The sequence below is a fragment of the Aquarana catesbeiana genome, linkage group LG03 (assembly GCF_042186555.1).
Source record: "Aquarana catesbeiana isolate 2022-GZ linkage group LG03, ASM4218655v1, whole genome shotgun sequence".
In the NCBI taxonomy this organism is placed as follows: Eukaryota; Metazoa; Chordata; class Amphibia; order Anura; family Ranidae; genus Aquarana; species Aquarana catesbeiana.
Window position 1 is genome coordinate 529,476,401 of NC_133326.1, and position 24,458 is coordinate 529,500,858.

General features: G+C 42.2%; 1 protein-coding gene across 2 annotated transcripts in view; it reads right to left on the reverse strand.

Annotated features, from left to right (window-relative positions):
• Nucleotides 1–24,000, reverse strand: part of LOC141132650 (uncharacterized) — an 81,684-nt gene extending 57,684 nt beyond the window's left edge. Inside the window, exon 1 of one of the 2 annotated variants that reach the window (XM_073621271.1) lies at nt 23,720–24,000. In XM_073621271.1, coding sequence (XP_073477372.1) covers nt 23,720–23,876 — 157 coding nt within the window. In that variant the 5' untranslated portion in view covers nt 23,877–24,000. The remainder of the gene's footprint in view (nt 1–23,719) is intronic. The other variant, XM_073621269.1, reaches the window with a different exon arrangement.
• Between the last annotated feature and the right edge of the window lie 458 nt (nt 24,001–24,458).

Consider the following 24,458-nt stretch of genomic DNA (forward strand, 5'->3'; position numbering starts at 1 on the left):
GTCAGTCATGTACCACAGAAAGCTTTGCTACATCTGTTGTATCAGATAGTCAAAGTCTACAAGCATCGTAGGCTATGAGCCTACTACAAGAGATGGTCAGAGACTATGGGCATGCTACAAGAGATGATCAGAGACTATAGGTATGCTGCAAAAGATGATCAGAGACTATAGGCATGTTACAAGAGATGGTCACAGACAATAGGTATGCTACAAGAGATGGTCAGTGACTATGGACATACTAAAGGAAATGGTAAGAGACTACAGCATGCTACAAGAATTAGTCAGAGTGATGGGGCCTGCTACAAGAGATGGTCAGAAATTGCAGACATGCTTCAGGAAATGCTTCCACATTTGTGGTCCCTAATGACCCCATCATTTTTACTTTTGCTACATCTTTTAACAAGATACATTATGGGAAAAAAACATGGGATGGACAGTTCAGAGACACATAAGTTGTGTGATGTGAAATGAATGAACATAGAGGGCTGCACAAAAAGTGCAAAAGGACCAATGGTGCTCTACAGTTTGTTACCAACTTCAATGACTATATATTTTTTATATTTTGATTATCCAGAGGGTCTAAACCATTGGAAGATTCTAGGGCCTGTGGTTTGAGCTTTTAACGTACTAGTAATAAAAAATAGAACAAAGAGATATTGAATATACAAAGCCAGATTTAACACAGAGGTGTCAATTCCTGCTATGATGCTGCTTCTTTAGCTGCAAATCTGTCACAACACAGACTAAAATAGGAATAAAAATGTGTTAATCTGTCCCAATCAAACACTGAATCCATTCACATCATATTGCACTGAATGGCCATTTCAAGGGATAATCTTGACAACCTTAAGACAAGTTGTCCACACAGGGCTCCTTCCTGGAGTGGTTCAGGGAGAATAGAAACATACACATCAGCACATTAACTTCCTCATATCTTATCAGCAGTTTCACACAATTAAAAAGTGAAACAAGCCACACAACCTCAAGTGTCAACCTGGCACTTGCCCTAGAGCAAGAAAGAAAAATAGCTTGGGCATGTTATGTAAGATGCCTCTTCTCTGTATAAGGGGGTATGATGGTTCAAATTTGCAGAAGTGTAACGGTCCTTAGTACCATCCATTAGAACTATGTCATGTACAACAAAACCTGGTAGATTTCAATATTATCTGTCCCTGATATTCTCTACAGCAGTGGGGTTCAACTTACTTGATATAGGGAACCTCAAGTGCAGCCCCAGACATCACCAAAGGGTGTCACATAATATTCAGAGAACGTAATGCTACAGAAAGCTTTCAGAGACTGTAGACATGCAACGGAAGAAGGTCAGGGACTACAGGCATGCTACAAGAGATACCAAAAAATCAAAATGCAAAGGTTCCACTTCAAAGTGGCGCTGTGACCTAAAACTATAATGTAAATCTTCATAACTAACAACCAAAGTCCATAGAAAATAAAGTGGCTTATAAAGAAAGAGTCCACCAAATAGTGCAAATTCAACAGTCTTCAAATTCTCTCCTATTGAGACTAGACTAGAATCACACACCACCTCGCGTGCACTGGTGATCCCTCTCCCCAGAAGATGCACACTCTCCAAATTTATATGCCTCCCACTCTTGCATAATACACAACCATGAGAGTGGGAGGCATATAAATTTAGTGAGTATGATTCTTCTGGGGAGAGGGATCACCAGTGCACACGAGGTGGTGTATGATTCTAATGCCCCGTACACACGATCGGACATTGATCGGACATTCCGACAATAAAATCCATGGATTTTTTCTGACGGATGTTGGCTCAAACTTGTTTTGTCTACGCATGGTCGCACAAAGTTGTCGGAATTTCCGAACGCCAAGAACGCGGTCAAGTACACCACGTACGACGAGACTATAAAAGGGCAGTTCAGAATCAAGCACGGCACCCTTTGGGCTCCTTTTGCTAATCTCGTGTTAGTAAAAGTTTGGTGAGAGACGATTCGCGATTTTTCAGGCTTGCGGTTGTCAGATCGTTTTTCTGTTGTTCAGTTTGTGCTTGTGGGTTTGTATCTGGTCTTCAGTGCGTGTAGCGAGTTACCCATGACTCTGTCATTGTGTTCTTGTTCGTTCGTTACTGATTTTCAGTTCGCTCTTCACAGGCCTGGCTGTTCTTCAGTGCGTTCTGTCACTGTGTTCTGAGCAGCCGACCGTTTTCTAACCATGTTGCGTGTACGTACTCATCGTAGAGTTTGTGCTGTGCGGGGGCTTGGTGTTGGGGTCCTTACTTTGACACAAGCCCAGTCCATGAACAGGGTGGGGAGGAGTTCATGGACCAAGAATTGGTTGCTCCAGCATGGCCAGTTCTGTCACATGCCTTTGCTACGTGAGATCCGTGAGAATAATCATGATGATTTCAGGAACTTTCTCCAGATGACGGACCCCGTATTTCACCGTTTGTTGGCTTTGCTGACCCCTTATATCAGCAGGCAGGATACCTGCATGAGGCAAGCCATCACCTCGGAGCAGAGGCTAGTCGCCACCCTGCGGTGCTTGGCGACTGGGAGAAGCCCGCAGGACCTCAAGTTCTCGACAGGCATCTCCCCCCAGGCTCTGGGGATCATTATCCCAGAGACCTGTTCTACCATCATCCAGGTCCTGCAGAAGGAGTATATTAAGGTAAGATTTTTATCCTTTAACATCACATTTTATTGTGTTTAATGTTTGATAATATATTGTATTTCTTTCCTCATTCCCTAATTACCATGATTGTAATATGCTGTGAATGTCCCCTTTGTCCTCATGCATGCTGGATTTTTATGTAAATTTTTTTTGGTCCTTCATGTATATTTGCCTTCAGTTACCTCCCCAGCATGCTCTCCAGGGCCTATATTCACCTAGTGTAGTCACTTAACAATGTATTTTGTCAGCTCCATAGTAGTGCTTTACCCTAAATACCCCCTAAAATGTTAGAAATTATGATGTGTGCTTTAAATTCTGGCAGAGTGCCAGAGGCATTTTTTTTTTGGGGGTCACAAAATCATTTGGCACCCTCCCTCCCCCCAACTGCTAACTCAGCTGATACCAAGCCTCTATCTATCCTGAATCCTCTATCTGCTGACTTTGCCAAACCCATACACACTATACCCAACTCTTTTGTGTGAAGATTTATGGATGAATTCCCCAAAGCATGTAGTGCAAGGGCCTGCCTGAATACTTTCAAATGGTACTGTTTAAAGTTCTGGTATCCTATTATTATCTTGATAGGTAATAGCAGAATGTAAAAATGTGCTAAAATGTGTACAGTGTGTATTTATCTCTTTGTATTAAGACACTTCTTACCTGTTCAGTGGGCTGCCAATAGTGTAAAGTAAGGAGGGGCTGGCCAAAGTAATCCACATTATTTAGGCTTTCATCTCTCAATGAAGTGGAGAGGGTTACCTGTCCAAAACATCCCCCCCCATAAAATTTCCAAAATGGCCCATGAGAGGGGGAGGGGAATCTGATAGGTGGACCTTATACCTTTGTCTTTAAATAGTACCTAAAAAAAAGTTAGACTGATATTGGCCAAGAATGTTTGTGTCTAATCTGCTTTCCGTGTTTATGTACAAAATGAATAATTATTTATTCTTGTTTGCTTCCAACCCACAGGAATGGCAGACTGTGGCCTCCCACTTTGCCCAGCGGTGGGACTTTCCTAACTGCGGAAGGGCAATTGATGGGAAACACGTCCCCATTGTCCCACCACCCAACTCGGGGTCATACTATTACAACTACAAGGGGTTCAATAGTATGGTGGTGTCGGCTACTTACGAATTCCTGTATGTGGACGTGGGGAAGAATGGCCGGATGTCAGATGGTGGAGTCATCGCCCAGATGGAGTTCTACAGGCGTCTCCAGAATGGCAGTTTGGACTTGCCACCTCCAGAAGACAATGCGGAAGGACTCCCATTCGTCTTCGTTGTGGATGAAGCGTTTGCGCTGGGGGACCATCTTATGCGGCCATTCCCTATGAGGACCCTCACCCCGGACCAGAGGGTTTTTAATTACTGGCTGGCCAGAGCCAGAAGAGTGGTGGAGAACACGTTTGGAATCATGGCCAGCCGGTTCCGCCTATTTCTTACACCCATACACATGGCGGAGTATAAACTCAATCACATCATCCTGGCTTGCTGTGTTCTCCACAACTTTTTAAGGAGAAATTCTGTGAACTATGCTGGCTCAGTTGGGCCTGAATCCGGAATTAATGTAAATGAACCAACCCTGACGGCGCTTGAAGCTGGCCATCCTGGCTTGCCCCCCCTGAGTGCCCGTGAGGCCCGTCTAAGATACATGGAATACTTTGCGGGTAGGGGGGCCATCAATATGCCAGACAATGTCTGAGCCTTTTTGAAAAAAAAAAAATTAACTTACAAAATATTTGATTACGTTTCCTGCTTGTTTTTCTTTTAGCTGACCATGACATAAATTTGGGCAGTCCTGAAAATGGCATGATTGCGTAAAATTATAAAGCACTGTTGGATGTTATTTACTAAAGGCAAAGACACTTTGTACTACAAGTGCACTTGAGACTGCACTGAAACTGCACTAGTAGTGCAAAGTGGATTTACCCTTAGTAAATAACCCCCATTGTCACAGAAAAAAACAATTTTCACACCATAAAAGTTTAGGAGCTTTGAAAGAAGAAGCCACACATTGTTCATTCTCAATATTTTTAATCCAAGCACAATCACATGTGTATTTATAAAAGCTTTTTAAAACCAAACAACATGTTTGTTTTATACAATATTTATAGGTGACATGTAAGGTAAAACAGGCATGTTTCAAACCAACAATAAATACACAAATCTGGAACTTACAAAGTTCAACTTTGGAAGAAATTGAAGGCAATATCAGACATGAGTATTTACAAACTGTGTTTGATATTGCGTTCAGCAGATGGGATGAAGTCACCCCAGGAAAAGCCAAATTTTGAAGATGCACACAAATTGCCGAATGTCAACATGTGCTAGCTGCCATCATGGGGGACCAAGGGACATGTTTTGGGGGTGCAACCCCTTCCACTCAGCTACTTTATTATTGAGGAAGGGGTTGCACCCCAAAACGCCTACATTGATCTCCCGTGATGGCAGATAGCACATGTTGACACACTGTGTGTATCTTCAAAATTTGGCTTTTCAACAATATGTAAAAAAAGGTGCAACAAATTTTTGTGGAAAAAACGCCAACTACATTAGGGATTTTGAGGGGTTTTAAACTCTCCCTAAAACATCAATGATGTTTTTCATTTTGTTCTGAACATCATTGATGTTTTTCTGGATGTTTTCCAAGTCCCTATTACACCCTATGATCTCCCCGATCAGGATCTGGGCACTTTCACTGGTGAAATGACCTTCATCCACAACATCACGATCACCTAAAAATATATAATAAAAACACATCATGTATTATAAATCTGCCAGCATCCATCTCTTACCTGAGCCTGTGGTCGCAGACACTCACCTGTTGTGACAATTTCCGACACGTCTCCTTCCTCCTCCTGCTCTGCTTGGCTTTGGGGGATTTCCACTTCTTTCTGAGGTGGGGGGTCTGTTGTCTCCTCGGATGAGTGGTGTCCTCCGAGTCTTTTCTCCCCTATGTGAACAAAAATAGGTATATTTAGCACACAGATATTTGATGGCAGAAATAGGAGTATGAAACATTGCTTGGAAGTGGGGCACAATTGTCTCTTTTGGCAGAGTTGCAAGATGAAGAAATATTTTTTTCCTTTGTCAAGTTTGAATACTTACAAGTTTTGTACGAGCTTCACAGATGGAGACACCCCTATAGTATATACTGGAGCACCTGTGTGGGCCCCCTAATAAAAAGGGTGTTCTTTTGTCCCACACTAGTGCTCCAGGATCCAGATGTGTAAACAGCTGCTGAATGTCCTCTCCTTACACAGAATCTAGTTTGCATTTCATTCTAGTTACCAACCCATCTAGACACCAAAATTATTTTAAGAGAAGTAGGCTAGCAAAAATGTATTGAAATGCATATGGCCAAAACATGGTGTTTTCGAAGCCGAATGAACAATGTGAATAATGTGCCCATGAACATGAAAGTTGCCATTTTAAACTGTACAACAGTTAAGAAAAGCACATGGAGCAGCACGAACGTTAGAAAAATAAAGAATAGGAACACAGGACAACTACTTACTTTTTTGCAGCACTCTCCTGATCCTTCTATACTGATTGTGCTCCCTTAATTTGAGGTCCGACCACCGCTTCCTGAGTTGATCCTTGGATCGCCGTACCCCAAAATTCTTCTGCAGACTCTTCACAACTTTCGCCATTATCTTGGCCTTTCTGACATTGGGGTTGGGGTAAGGTCCATACTTCCCGTCATAGTCGGCCCTCTTCAGGATATCCACCATCTCCAACATCTCCCCAAAGGGCATATTTGATGCCTTAAATCATCTCCTCTGGGATTGGGACGTTTCTGGCTCCTGGCTTTCCTTCTCCTCCTCCTCGTTGCTGTAATTAGCGCGCACCTGTTGTGTCTCCGCCATGTGCTCTTCTCCACTGCGCCGAACGAGAAGGGGCGGGGAATAGACTAGAAAGAACGTCAGGGGCAGGCGGAGTTTCACGCACGCGCAGTGTATATAAAGTGTAACACTCTTGCGTAGTACGTACGATCTGTGAGCGGAGGAAGGAGTATCGGAGGTGCCGATCGTGATAACGAAGGTAAGATTTAAAATTGGGCCTATACTGCTTCTAGATTGAGGCCATATTGTGACAAGATTAGGAGACTTTAGCCTGACATTAGGGTTTGTCTTGTGTTGTGTCCTGCAGAGAAAATGGATATCTTTAAGGATCAGGAGTTTATCAGCATATTCATAGATATCTACAGGGAGCTGCCCTGTCTCTGGCAGGTAAACAACCCTGATTATAAGAACCAAACAAAGAGGAAGGCAGCGCTAGATAATTTGCTGCAATTTGTGAAGCCGGTGATCCCCACGGCAGACATCCCCTATTTGAAGGCCGTAATTGGTGGCATAAGGAGCACTTATCTAAGGGAGCACAAGAAGGTCCAGGATTCCCAGAGATCAGGAGCTGCAGATGAAATTTATATCCCCAGGCTGTGGTACTATGACAGACTGCATTTTCTGTCAGGTCAGACTGAACCCAGGCCATCACTCTCCAGTCTTCCTTCCACGCTTCCTTCCCCCCAACTGAGGCTTCTGACACCCAACCTGGGCCTTCCAGGCAGCAACATGTGGAGGAGCCCAGCTTGAGCCAGGTATAGCATTCTTCTAAATATTTCTGGTTGTCCAAGTAATGATCAGAAAATGAGATTGAAAGAGAAATCGGAACAGGGGCCTCTCCAATAGGGTCCTGCCTCTTTCAAAAAGGGGGAGAGAAAAAAGAGGACTATTGCGGTACCATGAAAAAAAAAACTTGGTTTAAAAAGAGTATAAATTTATTTCAAAATTAATAAAAAGTCCTGTGAGGGACATGTTTTGTACATATTAATAATACTAACATCAAGGTAAGGTCTGCTCGGGCCTGCAGCACACCACTCAGCGCCAAATAAATTAATTGATGTCAAAAGAGAGCACAACTAAAGACTGGGGGAGATGATAACACTCAGTATCTATGCAGGGTGATCTAAAGGACAGCAGCCGTTTTAAAAAATCAAAGGATTGAAAACAAATATTAATAATAATCTCTTATGCTTGTAAATATTTATGAAATTATAACTTGTAAATGTTCGCTCTATCACTAAGATTATGTTGATATTTGAGTAATCCTCAAGTTTATATAATCATGTCTGTCTGTATTGCAGTGATTTTTGTTTGCTGTGCCAGCCAGTGACTGTGTAGGTATGTGCGCTGTGTGGACCTATGAGATGAGCGATCGCTCATTGATCCTGACACATCGCCACAGTCACAGACTATGTGCAGCAAGGTTTGACACGCCCCCCCCCTTTGCTTCCTATGCTGAGCCACCGCTGAGCTCCGTGTCTGACGTCATGCGCCTGACGTCGGGCCGGCTGTTCCGCGATTGGTAGTTGGGATAGGGGCGGGTGATATAAGCCTTGAATGACGCCGTGTAGCCACGCCCTCTGTCGAAGTCAGGATATGACGAAACGCGTCAGGGCGTGGCTTACACGACGCCGGAAGTGAGGTATGCGTTCCACCTCGGCCTGATCCACAACCAGGAAGTGAACTGTTCCCCTGGATATCGAACCGGCCGGTTTCCAGAACGGTGACACGCTACCCATTTACGTTTTTGCTTGTTTAACTGCTTTTATTGTGTACGTATATAGAATGAGGGGTTTTTTATGAAGATTGTGGGGTACAATTTAATAAACAGTATTACGCTATGTGCACACAATTTTTTCTTTTTGGCATTCATCTGTTTGGAGTTGTGGCCTCCCTCCTGAACCCCCAGGAGTGGTACTGAGAGAGTGGTGCTGAGAAGATCCTTTGCTTTTGTTCTTGGATGCTTTTAAAATTAGCAGATCTGGTGAGTTCGATCCCCTAGGGGGAGAGTGTCAACACAGGGTGGAATTCTGCTGACCGGTGGAAGGTGCACACTGAGTTACGACTGTATTGTCACTGATGGACTTTTTTCTGAGCACTTCACAGACTCTCTACCTCTCTGTTTGAATACTTTTGTGCGTAGTTGGCCGCATGATTTTACATTTATCTTTGCTCAACATTTAGCGCTGTTTGTAGTATACGTCTACCTGTCTGGTTTATATATACTATTATTATTAATATTTGTTTTCAATAATACTAACATACAAAGACAAAAACAATAGTAATTGTTTACAGCAATGTTAACACTAGGTTTTGGTATAGCTGATGCCCACAAAGTGCATAGACAACGGTTTATATGGTGTGATACTTGCAGACGTGACCTCTACGGTTTCGCGGTCACAACCAAACAAAGAGGAAGGCAGCGCTAGATAATTTGCTGCAATTTGTGAAGCCGGTGATCCCCACGGCAGACATCCCCTATTTGAAGGCCGTAATTGGTGGCATAAGGAGCACTTATCTAAGGGAGCACAAGAAGGTCCAGGATTCCCAGAGATCAGGAGCTGCAGATGAAATTTATGTCCCCAGGCTGTGGTACTATGACAGACTGCATTTTCTGTCAGGTCAGACTGAACCCAGGCCATCACTCTCCAGTCTTCCTTCCACGCTTCCTTCCCCCCAACTGAGGCTTCTGACACCCAACCTGGGCCTTCCAGGCAGCAACATGTGGAGGAGCCCAGCTTGAGCCAGGTATAGCATTCTTCTAAATATTTCTGGTTGTCCAAGTAATGATGTTAAATCTATGTTAGTTTGTATTCCTAATTTCTGATTGTGATTGATGAATAGGGATGAGCCGAACACCCCCCGGTTCGGTTCGCACCAGAACCCGCGAACGGACCGAAAGTTCGCACGAACGTTAGAACCCCATTGACGTCTATGGGACTCGAACGTTCGAAATCAAAAGTGCTCATTTTAAAGGCTAATTTGCATGGTATTGTCCTAAAAAGGGTTTGGGGACCCGGGTCCTACCCCAGGGGACATGTATCAATGCAAAAAAAACTTTTAAAAACGGCCGTTTTTTCGGGAGCAGTGATTTTAATGATGCTTAAAGTAAAAAAAAAAAAGTGAAATATTCCTTTAAATATCGTACCTGGGGGGTGTCTATAGTATGCCTGTAAAGTGACGCGTGTTTCCCATGTTTAGAACAGTCCCTGCACCAAATGTCATTTTTAAAGGAAAAAATCTCATTTAAAACTGCTTGCGGGTTTAATGTCATGTCGGGTCATGGCAATATGGATGAAAATCAGTGAGACAAACGGCATGGGTACCCCCCAGTCCATTACCAGGCCCTTTGGGTCTTGTATGGATATTAAGGGGAACCCCGCACCCAAATTAAAATAAGGAAAGGTGTGGGGCCACCAGGCCCTATATACTCTGAACAGCAGTATACAGGCGGTGCAAACAAGACAGGGACTGTAGGTTTGTTGTTAAGTAGAATCTGTTTGTAATTTTGAACATTTTTAACGTGTTTAGCTCCAGCCAAAAAATCTTTTCTAAGCTTTTTGGAAAACATAGGGAAGGGTTATCACCCCTGTGACATTTGTTTTGCTGTCTTTCCTCCTCTTCAGAAGATTTCACCTCACTTTTTTGTCCCAATGAAAAATGTTTTTTGAAAATTTGGGTTTTTTTGTGGAACAAGGATTGGAAAGCATCAGTGGAAAGGAGAAATTGTTTTCCCATATTAACTCTTACAGGAGAGAATTTCCCTTCCTAGGGTTAGATTTCATCTCACTTCCTGTTGTCTCCTTCCGTTTGCAAGTAGGAGTCGTTTGTAAGTTAGATGTTTGAAAGTAGGGTCCTGCCCTATATACTCAGCAGAAATTTGGGCCTTAGGTGTTGCTGTCTAGTCTAGCTGCCTGACCGTGGTACTAATAGGATCAAATAGAACACCTGTAATTTTCTTCAGGTAGCTTTATATACTGTAACCAGACAAGCCTGCCTGTCAGTAGGAATTTAACAGGAAAGGATCTAGCTGAACACTGTGAGCAGGACGCACTGCACTAAATGTAAATAGTCTAGAAGATAACAGGAACGGATCTAGCTGAACACTGTGAGCAGGACGCACTGCACTAAATGTAAATAGTCTAGAAGATAACAGGAACGGATCTAGCTGAACACTGTGAGCAGGACGCACTGCACTAAATGTAAATAGTCTAGAAGATAACAGGAACGGATCTAGCTGAACACTGTGAGCAGGACGCACTGCACTAAATGTAAATAGCAGGAACGGATCTAGCTGAACACTGTGAGCAGGACGCACTGCACTAAATGTAAATAGTCTAGAAGATAACAGGAACGGATCTAGCTGAACACTGTGAGCAGGACGCACTGCACTAAATGTAAATAGCAGGAACGGCTCTAGCTGAACACTGTGAGCAGGGCGCACTGCACTAAATGTAAATAGCAGGAACGGATCTAGCTGAACACTGTGAGCAGGACGCACTGCACTAAATGTAAATAGTCTAGAAGATAACAGGAACGGATCTAGCTGAACACTGTGAGCAGGACGCACTGCACTAAATGTAAATAGCAGGAACGGATCTAGCTGAACACTGTGAGCAGGACGCACTGCACTAAATGTAAATAGCAGGAACGGATCTAGCTGAACACTGTGAGCAGGACGCACTGCACTAAATGTAAATAACAGGAACGGATCTAGCTGAACACTGTGAGCAGGACGCACTGCACTAAATGTAAATAGCAGGAACGGATCTAGCTGAACACTGTGAGCAGGACGCACTGCACTAAATGTAAATAGCAGGAACGGATCTAGCTGAACACTGTGAGCAGGACGCACTGCACTAAATGTAAATTGCAGGAACGGATCTAGCTGAACACTGTGAGCAGGACGCACTGCACTAAATGTAAATAGTCTAGAAGATAACAGGAACGGATCTAGCTGAACACTGTGAGCAGGACGCACTGCACTAAATGTAAATAGCAGGAACGGATCTAGCTGAACACTGTGAGCAGGACGCACTGCACTAAATGTAAATTGCAGGAACGGATCTAGCTGAACACTGTGAGCAGGACGCACTGCACTAAATGTAAATAGTCTAGAAGATAACAGGAACGGATCTAGCTGAACACTGTGAGCAGGACGCACTGCACTAAATGTAAATAGCAGGAATGGATCTAGCTGAACACTGTGAGCAGGACGCACTGCATTAAATGTAAATAGTCTAGATAGAAGATAACAGGAACGGATCTAGCTAAACTGAATACAGTGTATATATATATATGCAACACCTGGGATGCATATATATACACAATACACTGTAAGTGCAGCTAACTGACTGACTGTTCTGCCTAATCTATCTAACTCAAATCAAATGACACTGTCTCTCTCTCTCTCTATCTCTCAGCACACCGGAACACACACTACACAGGGCCGCCGTGCAGGCGGCCTTATATAGTGTGGGGTGTGTACTAAATCCCCTGAGCCATAATTGGCCAAAGCCACCCTGGCTTTGGCCAATTACAGCTCTCTCTACTGACGGCGCTGTGATTGGCCAAGCATGCGGGTCATAGTGCATGCTTGGCCAATCATCAGCCAGCAATGCACTGCGATGCCGCAGTGAATTATGGGCCGTGACGCGCCACACGAATTTAGCGCGAACGGCCCATAACGTTCGCAATTCGGCGAACGATCGAACAGCCGATGTTCGAGTCGAACATGGGTTCGACTCGAACACGAAGCTCATCCCTATTGATGAACCAAAAACTAAAACGATGTCCCTTTTTCATACACAGGAAAGTCTCAGCCAGGAGGTGGCTGGGCCAAGTAGGCTGCCCAATACCCAGGTCCCGCCCCTCCAACTTCAAAGAAAAAGTGGCAGGAAGAGGAGTAACCTGGAGGAGGCTGCAATTGGCCTATTTTGGAAGGCTACTGAGGCCTTCAGAACACCCCACAGTGTGGAAGAGGATTTTGCTGACCTAACAGCCTGCAAAATGCAGCAAATGGAGGAGGGCTAACGCCTCTTATGTGAGTTTGTCATTTTAGAAGCTCTACATAAGGGGTTGAGGGGCCAACTCACATGCGAAAGCCACGTTTGTGAGCTCACCCATGGTCCTCCTCCTCCTCCAGGTCCTCCTCCTCCTCCTCATCCATCTCCTACTCCTCCTCCTGCCACACCTGAAAACACCAGAGCCACAGCCTGGAAGGAAGCGTGTAAAGAAGACCAGAGAGTGATGGCCTTGGTTCAGTCTGGTCTGACAAAAGATGCAGGCTCTTGTATGACCACAGCCTGGAGACAATACATGTCATCTGTTGCTTTCATGATCTCTTGGACTACTGGACCAGATTGAACTCCCTTAGATAAGGACTCCTCAGGCCACCAATTTTGCAGTAAAATAATTGATGTCTGCCATGGGGGCCAAAGGCTTTGCCAATTTCTGCTGTTTCTCCAGCGTTGCCTCCCTCTTTGTTTGGTTATGAGCCCTTAATAAAGGTATTTTTGTTTCAATTACACTCGCCTATGTGTGTTTTCTTTCAAAAAGGACAGTTTGTTTGTGAGTAGGCAGGTATATTTCTAATATACAATGTGAAATTAACAAGGGACACCAACACCAAACAATCGCCTTGAGATTAAATAATACAAGATAATAATGGTGTTGTGGTAACTTGACACACAAAACACACCCAAAACTATTCTGTAGTTAAAAAATAAATAAATAAATAAATAAAAAAACAAGATCAGGCTTGAAAAAAATACAAACAAAAAAAAAAAATCAAAAAATGAAAATTTTTAAGTCAGATGTCACAAATCAAAATATATTGATGAAATCATGATAAATAATAAAGAAAGAAGTTTGTGAGAACTCTGTGTGAATATGAGCAGCAAAACGACTTCATTCTTCTAGCATTATAAAGAAGAACAGATTGTGCTGCATTAAACAATTTAAAACATTGCAGCCTGACGAAAGTGCTATATCCATTGCGAACGCTAATTTTACCAGACAGATTTATTCATTCATGCGTGGCACTTTGTGCGTCGGAATTGGCCACACACAGTCGGAATTGACGCGATCGGATTTTGTTGTCGGAAAATTTTATAGCCTGCTCTCAAACTTTGTGTGTTGGAAAATCTGATGGAAAAAGTCCAATGGAGCCCACACCCGGTCGGAATTTCTGACAACAAGCTCCGATCGCACATTTTCTGTCGGAAAATCCGACCGTGTGTACAGGGCATAATTAGTCTCAATGTGAGAAGATTTGAACACTGTTGAATTTGCACTATTTTGTGGACTCTTTCTTTATGGACACTTTATTTTCTTTGAACTTTGGTTGTTAGATGTGAAGATTTGCATGATATTTGTAAGTCACAGCACCACTATGAAGTGGAACCTTTACACTTTGAGAGTTGGTATTTCAAATAATTTTATGGTGGCAACAGTGAGATATATATTTATACACATGTATGATAATTGGCTCTGTATTTAGGAAGTTTTCTAGCATAGATAGGTTTTATTATTATTAATATTTTTACTTTCTCATGAGGTTGGCTCCTCCACAGCACAGAGATTACTTTGCACAAATGCTACAAGAGATGTTCGGAGCCTTTGGGCATGCTACAAGAGGTGGTCAGAGCCTATGGGCCTATGACCATGGTACAAGTGATGGCCAGAGACTGCAGTCAGGCTTCAGGAACTGCTTCAACATTTGTGGTCCCTACAGACTTGAAAATTACTTGTGCCACATCTCACAGCAAGAGCTATTAAAATTATTAGAGGAAAAAACTGAGTTAAATACAGTGGCCCCTCCAGGCTCTTTATGTTTATGTTGTATATCCCCTTCATGACCAGAGGTCATGGATGCCTGAACACCCAGACCAAATTTAGCAGTGCAAGTATGTGAGAGTACACTTTACAATAAGTCTTTGACTAATTTGCAGACTTACTTTTTTATACTGTATATATTTTGAAAACATATAAGGATATTATTTTGTACACTCTTTTAATGCCCTGATTTTTTATGCTGAAAAATGCAGAAATATAAAAAACATTTTTTTTTTTTTAAATAATGAATTAATTATTTTTGAAATGCTTAACTGCTGCGTCTCACAATGAAAGTCTAGGCATTTGTTTGTCCCACTGAAGACAGAGCTCTCCCTGTGTGGCTGATATTTATCCCAGCAACTGTTAAGCTGCCCTTAAATGGATATAAATGTGTCCAGTTCAGCAGGGACCGGCCAAATTTCGATCTATGTATGGGCACTTTGGTTGAACACAACTCGATCTACAGATTTACTGCTGTTCAACCGCCCTGCTGGAAAATGTCCTCTCGATCAGCGCTGCAAGTTATAGACTGCAGCACTTATTGGTGTATACTGTTGGCAGGGAAGTCTCCATGCTGTCAGAATACAATGACACAGTGAGAGAATTCCCCCATCAACCTTGAATATGTGCATGCGGGAATTGGGTCAGTTTTTTTATTCATTCGTCCCTCTGAATGAAAAAAGATTGACCCATCTATGGCTAACTTTGGGGTATAGGTCAAGTCAAATTTTTGTTCTAGTTCTAGTGAATACAGTAGGGAAGAATGTTAACTCCTGGCAAGTTTTTACTGCTACTTGGGGCTCCTTTGTAGAGACTTCCTTCGCTTCCTGTTTTGTTGGCAATGATTTCACCAGATGGGATGTAGACAGGGTTTACCAGCCTCCCCCCAGCATTCTTATTTTTGTCTGTGTTGCTATTGGAGACTTCCTCTCACTTCCTGTTTGGTAAAATGCTGTCGGCAGTACTGGAAGTGAGAGTAAATCTCTCTAATGAAGCTGCAGGAAAAAAAAGGTTTCGATTGGGCCTATAGTGCAATGAGGGAAATAAACTGGATAACTGTTTACTCTATGGACTAATCAACTCATTTCTATATTTAAAACAAAATCTTTAAGGTCAAGAAAATGTGACAAAGTTACAATAGGATTACTTAAAAGTAAACTATGGGGTTTATTTACTAAAGACAAATCCACTTTGCACTACAAGTGCACTTGGAAGTGCAGTCGTTTTACATCTGAGGGGAAGAGCTGAAATTAGGGGAATCTCTGCTGATTTTATCATCAAATCATGTACAAGCAAAAATGCTGTTTTATATTTTCCTTGTATGTCCCCCTCAGATCTACACTGACTGCACTTTCAAGTGCTCTTGCAGTGCACTTGGAGTGCAAAGTGGATTTGCCTTTAGTAAATCAACCCCATAGTGTAGTGCTAGCCTTGGAGGGGCCACTGTATTAAACTGGTTCTTCCCCTACAGTCCACCCAGACAAAACTTCACTCACTCTGGCTCCAATCAACAGCCTAGAGCAGTGGTCTTCAAACTGCGGCCCGGGGGGCGTATACCCTTTGCTTCCCTTTATCCAGCAATTGGGGCACTGTTCCACACACTGATATGAGACACGATTCTGCCAACTGACACAAGCCATGGGGCACCATTTTTCTCACTGATCCCAAAAATGGAGCACTACACCTTCCAATGATACCAATGACTGGGCACTATTCCCCTGAATGATACCAACAATGGGGCACTGTTCCTTTCCCAAAAAACAAATGTGGTGATGTTTACTCTCACTGATGCCAGGAAAACTTCCACTCCCCCTGGCTAAATTCCGGCCCCCTAAAGTCTGAAGGAAAATTAACTGTCCCTTTTTTTAGAAAGTTTGGAGACCCCTGGTCCGGGGATGTCTTTTTAGTATGTATTGCTTTTAAAAACTTGCAACAGGAGAGGGCAGTGGGGTATTGGGTACTCCAAAACGCCCAAGCACAATTAGCAGAGGACACTTCTCTCTTAGCAACAACAGCACTGCTTATCACCCACAGCTGGAGACCATGAGGCAGTATTTGACACAGATAATGGCAGACTGGCAGAGTCTGTGTCCTGACGGTTAGGGACCACAAGGCAATTTGAAGCACAGGTGAATGCAGATTGGAACAGTCTATAGATTCACAGCTGGGGGCCATGAAGTAAGTTGCAGCGCAGATAAAAGGGGTTTACTTAAAAAAATCCTTGAACAGGATTAGTTCTGTCCCTTGAAGAGTAGTCCAGCATCCAGTCTATAAGCACTCCAGGGGCAGCAGCCCCCTGAAGCTCACTGATCAAATCCCTCATGGGGAAAAAACATTCTCTCCAGGGTTCCAGAATATTTAACAGCATCCTAGCCACCACCTGGGTACACCTCCCCAGGGATTGGCCAGGCCCTGCTCAATATTCAGGCTGGTCATTTAAATTCTCCCTCCCTAAACTCCAGAAACTTCTTCTGGAGGCAGGGGGAAGCAATCAAACTCCCAGTCTGTGAAACCCTGAACAAACCAGGCCAAGCAATCACTGCTGCCCTGATTACAGAAGGAGCCAAAAACTAAATTTACCTAGCTGCCTAACTAGGAGGGCACTACATCAGCAATAAAAATGCAAAAAATGCATGCACTGAAAACCAATATATGTTCCTTTTATAGCTGTTTATAGCCATACCAATATCACAGTGATACACTCATTACCAACAATGCTATATACATATAGTTAATGTATTGATTCCAAATCACAAGTCACACGAAATGAATCTTCCCCCAGGAAAAAAGCTGCTCCTGAGGAAGTCATTGTGAGAAAACCTGTTGAGATTGGGCATTGTGAAGTTGACTTGATAAGTTGACTGAGGCTCCAGCAGCCAGGGTGTGTTTTTGCTACACATATACTGTGTATGCATCAATATACTGGTGCTGGGCATTGCACCATGCAATGAGAGTCTTTTGATTTTAGAAATACAGATTGTATTTTATGTTATACAGATTTTTTTTTTCCTTTTATGCATTGGAGTATGAAAGCAATGTAGGGCTACTCCGAGAATACTGTGCAACAAAAGTGGTTGTATTGGGGACAAAGTAGGATCGAGGAGGTGATGGAGATGGTTGGATGAGACCCCTGGAGGATATTGTAATGGGTGCATTTTGACCTTACTTATTCTTACTTATTCTAGGGGTCAATAGGGAGAGCGAACCTTATATAAGAGGTGGCACAGAGGTGATCTATTGTTTTCTGGCACTGAGGAAACTATTATTATTATTGTTTCTCAACACAAGAGAACTGTAGGATCACTTTTTCCTAGTCATTTATCATTTGGAATCACTAAATGAAATGCCACTGTGTCAAAAACAACTATTACCAACGCTCAAGTGGAAAAGGATATAATGAATAAAAATAAATAATATAAAGTATCTTCAAAAGTTTCATTCTAAAGTGTCTTTCTCTTGGCTACTGAATAGAATCCACCACCTCTCCAGACAAGGAAATCTTCTAGATGCACTGTGAAATGAACAGAAAGCACACTGGCATAGTGTAATTTCCTCAACAAAACTCTGATGAAGAGGGTGTTTCCTCGAAATGCATAAGCCAGGATATTAGACTGAGGTCAAATTCTTGCCTACGGTGAAGTGACGGATGGACGACTGTATCCATTGGTTAAAGAGACTTCTTTTTACGAAAGTGAGGTAAGGAGTGTGTTTTACAAGTACCTTTGTGAGCACAACATATATTTTATTATATTAAAGTTTTATTGAGGATCTTATACTATGCCAGTACGATCTTTGTACAATTCACAGCTCCTATGAAATTGTAATGTATATATCAATGTTAATAATGAGCACTATTGTATATCTTACTGTATAATATTGTATATAATTTTTTTGGCAATTATTACATTTAAATATGAATACATTTTTAGGCACAGCACGATATATAATTCATTTAGTTGAGGTTTATTAGTAGCAATTGTGCACTGGGCATATAGAAACAAATACAATGCGGGACTGTTGGTTCTGCATCATACTTGATGACATCACAGCTTTGCTTATTAGCTGGAGCACCAAAGAGAAGACATTTTGGGGGACCAAGAGCATGGAAGGAGGAGCCTGAAGGGTTAAGGTAAGTAAAAATTCCTTTTTAGAAAAAATGAGCAATGATCAACAAGCCCCACTGTATGGGAATTTTTCAGTTCCCTAAAGTTCAGCTTTAATTTGTGCCTAGAGATTGGTTTTAAGAAATAATGTACGAGACCACAATACATTCCTTTTAATAAAAAGGTAGATTGCCGCACAAGCACCTAATTTGAATGTATTGTTGACTGTAAACTGGTGAGCAATATGCTGGAGCTTAGAGGAGAAGAGTGATAGGAAGTCATTATAACAAGATGTGTGTAACATGGAATATAGACCATGTGTGTCTGCTTACAGCCGTGACATGTTAACCTCTGGGCTTCCAGTAAGTCTGCAGTACATTCCATTACTATGACAGTGATGAGGTTGAGCTGTAACAAGATCACTGTACATAGAGAATGAGACCCCCTCCCTTCGTATTAGGCTCCCTTACTCCCTGCAAAGGAAACAGAAAAACATTCCTTTGCAGACCCCCTGCAAAAACTGCTTTCATTTGGATGCCTGAATGCGATCAGATTGGCAAAAAGAGCACTAGCATGTGCAGCAGTTCACAAATCAGATAAAGGAATGTGTTTCAGATGAGTTCTTCAGTATGTGAATAAAGTCACACATGGCATATTCAGTTTCCTTCTCAGTACAGTACAATCATCGTCCCTTTCAGTCCTTGGCTAGCAAATATCGCAGTTCTCTTTTTCCTGTGTGCTAAAAAAACTTAAAGTGCATGCAAACCCAAGATTTTATTTTTTTTGGTATGTTTGGCAGAATGTCTAATGGTATGTAGTTTTTATTAAGGAAATCATTTTTTGCTCATCTGTTGATAGAGATCCTGCCTGTAACAGCACTTCCTGTTGCAGGCTGACAATTCTAAAGCTGGTCATATATTACACAATTTTCTTATTCAATTTCCTTTAGATTTACCTTCAACTATGTAGTACATGGGCCTGCTTGATTCCATACAAATTGAAAGTGTATAGGTTTGAGCTCATATTCTGTGGTTTTGGTGAATCTAAAGGAAAATTGTACAAGAAAATTGTATAATGTATGGACAGCCTAAGCCATTGCCTCAAACTCAGGAGAAGCATTGTCAGCCTGGCCTGTGCCATTCAGTTGTCTATGAAGTCTGCTGGAAGCACATGCAGCCCTGACAGGCAGCCCAACTAAAAGAGGACACACAACAGGCTGACAACATTGCTGCTACTTGGTATCTGGTTAGTTGGGTCAGCTTGCAACAGGAAACGCTGGTACTGGCAGGATGATGGGGTGGGACTTTTTTTATATGCGATAGATTAAAGGCTGATTCCATTTTTCTGACATCGATTCATGGTACAACCAGAATTAGGATGTAACATAAAGCATGGTGCCATTTCATAGCCCCCCAACCTCAAACAGTGCCCCCCGCCAGCTACCCCTTCCTTACATGAATCACAGGGTGCTTCTCCCCACAGGCTTCCATTGACTTCCTCATTCCAGCCGCACAGCCCCATCATCCATTCACAGATCTATTCACCCAGATTTGTGAATGAAAGACTGCAAGTCCCATCTGCCATTGTGGCAGAGGGACTCATAGTTCTTGACAGGGCATGTGGTGACATACACGTAGCATATCGATTCATTCCTTCAGCTCCATAACTGAAGGTATGTACCTCTGCACAGACCTGGCACTGGAGAAATAGTCTGCAGGAGCCTGAACATTAGACCTGGAATCCACTGATCACAGTTGCAATGCTTTGCAGGTTTCAATGCAAAAAAATAATACATGCACACTTTTGCAATGTTTCATTTTTTTTAAAAAAAGCTAAAATATGCCTTTAAGCAAATAGTGTATGGTGTAGATTTTAATTATATTAACTCATTGGTTAGTTGGGTGCTTTTTACAATACTTAATGGGGTTGATCTACTATAGGCAAATAGACTGTGCAATTTGCAAAGTGCAGTTGCCCTCTGCAAGTGGAGTTGCTCCAGAGTTTTGTAAATGAGGCAAAGGTTCGCTTTGCAAAGAATACCCAATGATATGCAAGGAAAATAAAAAACTGTGTAGCTGGGCAGGGGTCCTCTGGGACTAAGTGGCACATTGAGGGTTATTTATGAAAGGCAAATCCACTTTGCACTACAAGTGCAACGTGCACTTGAAATTGTACTGAAAGTGCACTTGGAAGTGCAGTCGCTGTAAATCTGAGGGGTAGATCTGAAATGAGGGGAAGCTCTGCTGATTTTATTATCCAATCATGTACAAGCTAAAATGCTGTTTTTTATTTTCCTTGCATGTCCCCCTCAGATCTACAGTGACTGCACTTCCAAGTGTACTTTCAGTGCAATTTCAAGTGCACTTTGCACTTGTAGTTTGCACTCGTAGTGCAAAGTGGATTTGCCTTTCTTAAATAACCCCCAATGTCTATTTACTTGTCCAGAAGTGTGGGCCCTAAAATTGGTCTTGCGTAGGGACCTTTTGGTGACTCTGTCACAGTCTATGATTACTCATTTTTAGTATCCCAACATCAACTTCTTCTGGTCAAGCATAGACAGGACCATTGTGAAGCCAGGGGTTGTCACTATGTTGGTTTTGTCACTTGATACCTGGGACTAATGTCAGTAATCTTGCTAATTGGTTCAACATATTTTGGCATTAGTAACACTAACACAATCAGAACAGCATGTCGCTCATAAAAAACAAAACTTATTAATGGCCATGGTTTTGCAATGGAAAGTCTAACAAATTCATATACTGTAGGCTTCATTTTGTGTGTGTCTACAAACGTGTAATCATATAGTATTGCATATCAGTGACTTCACAGACAAACTTTTATTGTTTGAATTTATGTTCAGAGACTACAGTTCACAAAGCTAACACATTAACATAAGGATCTTTATTTTCAAAAAAGTGACATTTTTTTTTTGTTATGAGTCCAATGCGATTTGGGAATCCAAGTCATGTGGCTAAATTAGAGGTCTTTATATGTACCGTCTAATACGTGATCTTAATAAACCTAATTGTTTAAAAAAATAAAAATAAGAGGTCTTTATCCTTGTGTTGGGCTGAATTCACACTTCGGCTGAGTGTCTTTGGTCATTTTGCAGGCTTTTTTTGTACTTTTTTTTAGGTGTCTGAGGCTGGAGCATTTGTTTTTTAAATTATTTTAGCCAATGGAAAGTTAATTACTGGGAAAGATAGGGATGTGCATTGAGTTTTCACATATTTTTTTCAGGCGCTCCTTTTGAAGTCTATTGGGGCACAAAAGAAGTTTGTGTACTTTTTGGAGCTACAATCTTTAAAGCGATTATAAAGGAAAAAAAAAACTGAAAAAAATCTCTATACTGACCTGCTCTGTGCAATGTAATTGCACAGAGGGGCCCCAAACCTCCTCTTCTCTGGTCCCCCACTGGTGCTCCTGGCTCCTCCTCTCTGTCAAGTGCCCCCATGGGAAGCCGCTTCCTATGGGGGCACTCGTGCATGCTCGCTCCTGAGCCTGCTGTTGCATCCATTGACACAGACAGCAGGACTTGGCCCTGCTCCCTCGTCACTGGAGTTGATTGACAGGAGTAGGAGCCTATGGGTCCTGCTGCTATAAATCTGCCCAATAAAGAGGGAGACAGCTTCAAGAGCTGCTGCTCTCATGCACATCACTGGATCGGATCCCGCTCAAGTAAGAATAACCATTTTAAGCTTCAAGCAACACTATGCAGATATTAAAAGGTACCACTGAAAATCATGGGATTTTGGGTGTTGAACATTTTGGCACTGCAAGCTACAAAATACTTAGGTGTGAATGGAGCCTTAAAGTAGTAATAAACCCAAAGGCAAACCTTTATTATATTGCAGCTTACCAATACTTAGATGTGACGGCTGCATTAGCTTACTTTTTAGGCTTGCTTTCATCTGGTGATCCAGCCAGCAAGTCTGTTGCTTTTCAAAAGCACAATCTCTCCAACAGAATGTATCATGTTTACATGGGTGAAACAAATCACTTAATACTGGCAGGGGTTATTACAAGATCGGCTTTTATTTATTCCTGTAAAACCCTTTATCCCAAAAGGAGAAAAAAAAACTGTTTGTTGTAACTGATTATAAAGTGTGAGCTGAAGTTTGGTTTGTTAGTGTATCTAAATCTACTAATACCTTTACCACTACCCTCCCCCCAGACTGACAGTGCTGCTTTCTGCTTTGCCACCTGTGCTCATTCATACAGAGTGGTGTCTGTATAATACAGGAGGTGTGTTACTGGCCAGATCACCAGGTGAAAACAGAGGAAAAGCCAAAGAAAATAAAATGAATGCAGCCACCTCATCTAAGAATGGTAGGCTGCAATATAATGCATTTTTGGTTTTGGGTTTAATACCGCTTCAAAGCTTTGTGAATTGAGCCTCATACAGATTTCTGTGCGTTTATATTTGCATAGCTAGTTTAACGTTTCACGCTTTTAACAAAGTGTGCCAACACATAGGATCTACTTATGAAAAGACCCGAGGTGTCTTGCAGTAGTAGATTGCTAACAATTCTAAAGCATATCTAAACCAGGGGGAAAAAAATGAAATACATTGCAGCTTACCAGACCCTAGAAGTAGTGGCTGCATTATTTTTTTTTTTTTTTTCCAGGCTAAGTACATTTTTTGCAAGTACAAAAAACTACCCGTTGATCCATCCAGAGACCTTGGTTCCCTGAAACTTCATGTGCACCAAACTGAAATCTCAAACAATGTTATCCGATTTTCTAATCAATTACTGTGACCTACAGAACACCTCCCCCTGTGTAATGAAAATGAGGAGGGGAGGGGGTGTTTGTTGCCAAAATTAGTAGAACAACCTTGGGTGACAACGTCGCTCCTCCAAGTACAGTGAGTGAGTGTTGTCACCCTTCTGCCATGCAGAAGCATTGCATCCGCGGCATGGGTACAGCCCTGAGCAACTGCATTTCTTTGTTTAGGAGGACTGTATATGGGCAGTGAAATCGCAGCTTAACTGCCTGCGTTTACCACCCTCCGGCCACCCTTTTAATTGATCGCTTTAAGTTTTGGAAAACAGTTTTTTTTTTGTTTTTTTTTACATCAATTTGCTATATAAAAAAAGGTCAATACAAACAATGCAATTACAAACAGTTACAATTCAACGGACTGCTCATAAAAGTTCAGTGAACATTTTTTCCCTGCAAAAAATAAACATTTCTGCTTTGTATTTGCAACTGCAGCTATTACATTTTATCATGCAAAGGCAATTCTTTCTGTTAAGTCCTTTAAGAAAGTTTTGCTGCTTACCTGCAGAAAGCAGAAGGAAGGCAATTGTCAGAGTCTCCCTGGAGCATCTGTCCATCATCCTGAGTGCTAGAGTGTGTTGGCGTCCTCTGCAGGGACTGACCACTTGTATGAAACAATCGACTTGGAGCTGGTCACTCCCCCTGCACACATCCAGCATATGTCACCCTGTACGTACGGCATGCAGCAAACATCCAGCACATCATTCTTCCTTAATTCACCATCTGAGATCTACAGCCTCTTGCATCAAACTAAGCTGTTATTATGCAAACATACCAGGCAGTTATAAAACAGCCCCTTTTTTTCATTCCCTCTGGTACCCAATGACCTAAGATTTGGCTGATTGTTGCAGAGCATTGGGTGTGGGTGCTGGAGTTAATGTGCGTAAGAGTCAAAGCTGGATTAAGAGTTGTTTGCAGTAAAAAAAAAAAAATATGGGTTTGTGGGTTCTTTCTGATATTTTAGGTAAACAACAGCATTTTTAAACATAAACTTGTAAACCACAGTCTAAAAGCAGTTGTAAAAGGGACCATGTTTAAAGGGTCAGTCCACCCAAAAATGTTTTCCTAGTTAGATATGGAGTATGGTGGGCTGATTTCTTAAAGTCAACTCCAGTACCACCCCAGAGGACCACTTGTGCCCTTGAGTCCTCACTCCCACCCCTGAATTTGATGGTCAGTAAGGGGCCCCTACCACCTATATCACTGGTCAGTGAGTCTCCCCACCCCTGACGTCTGTGATC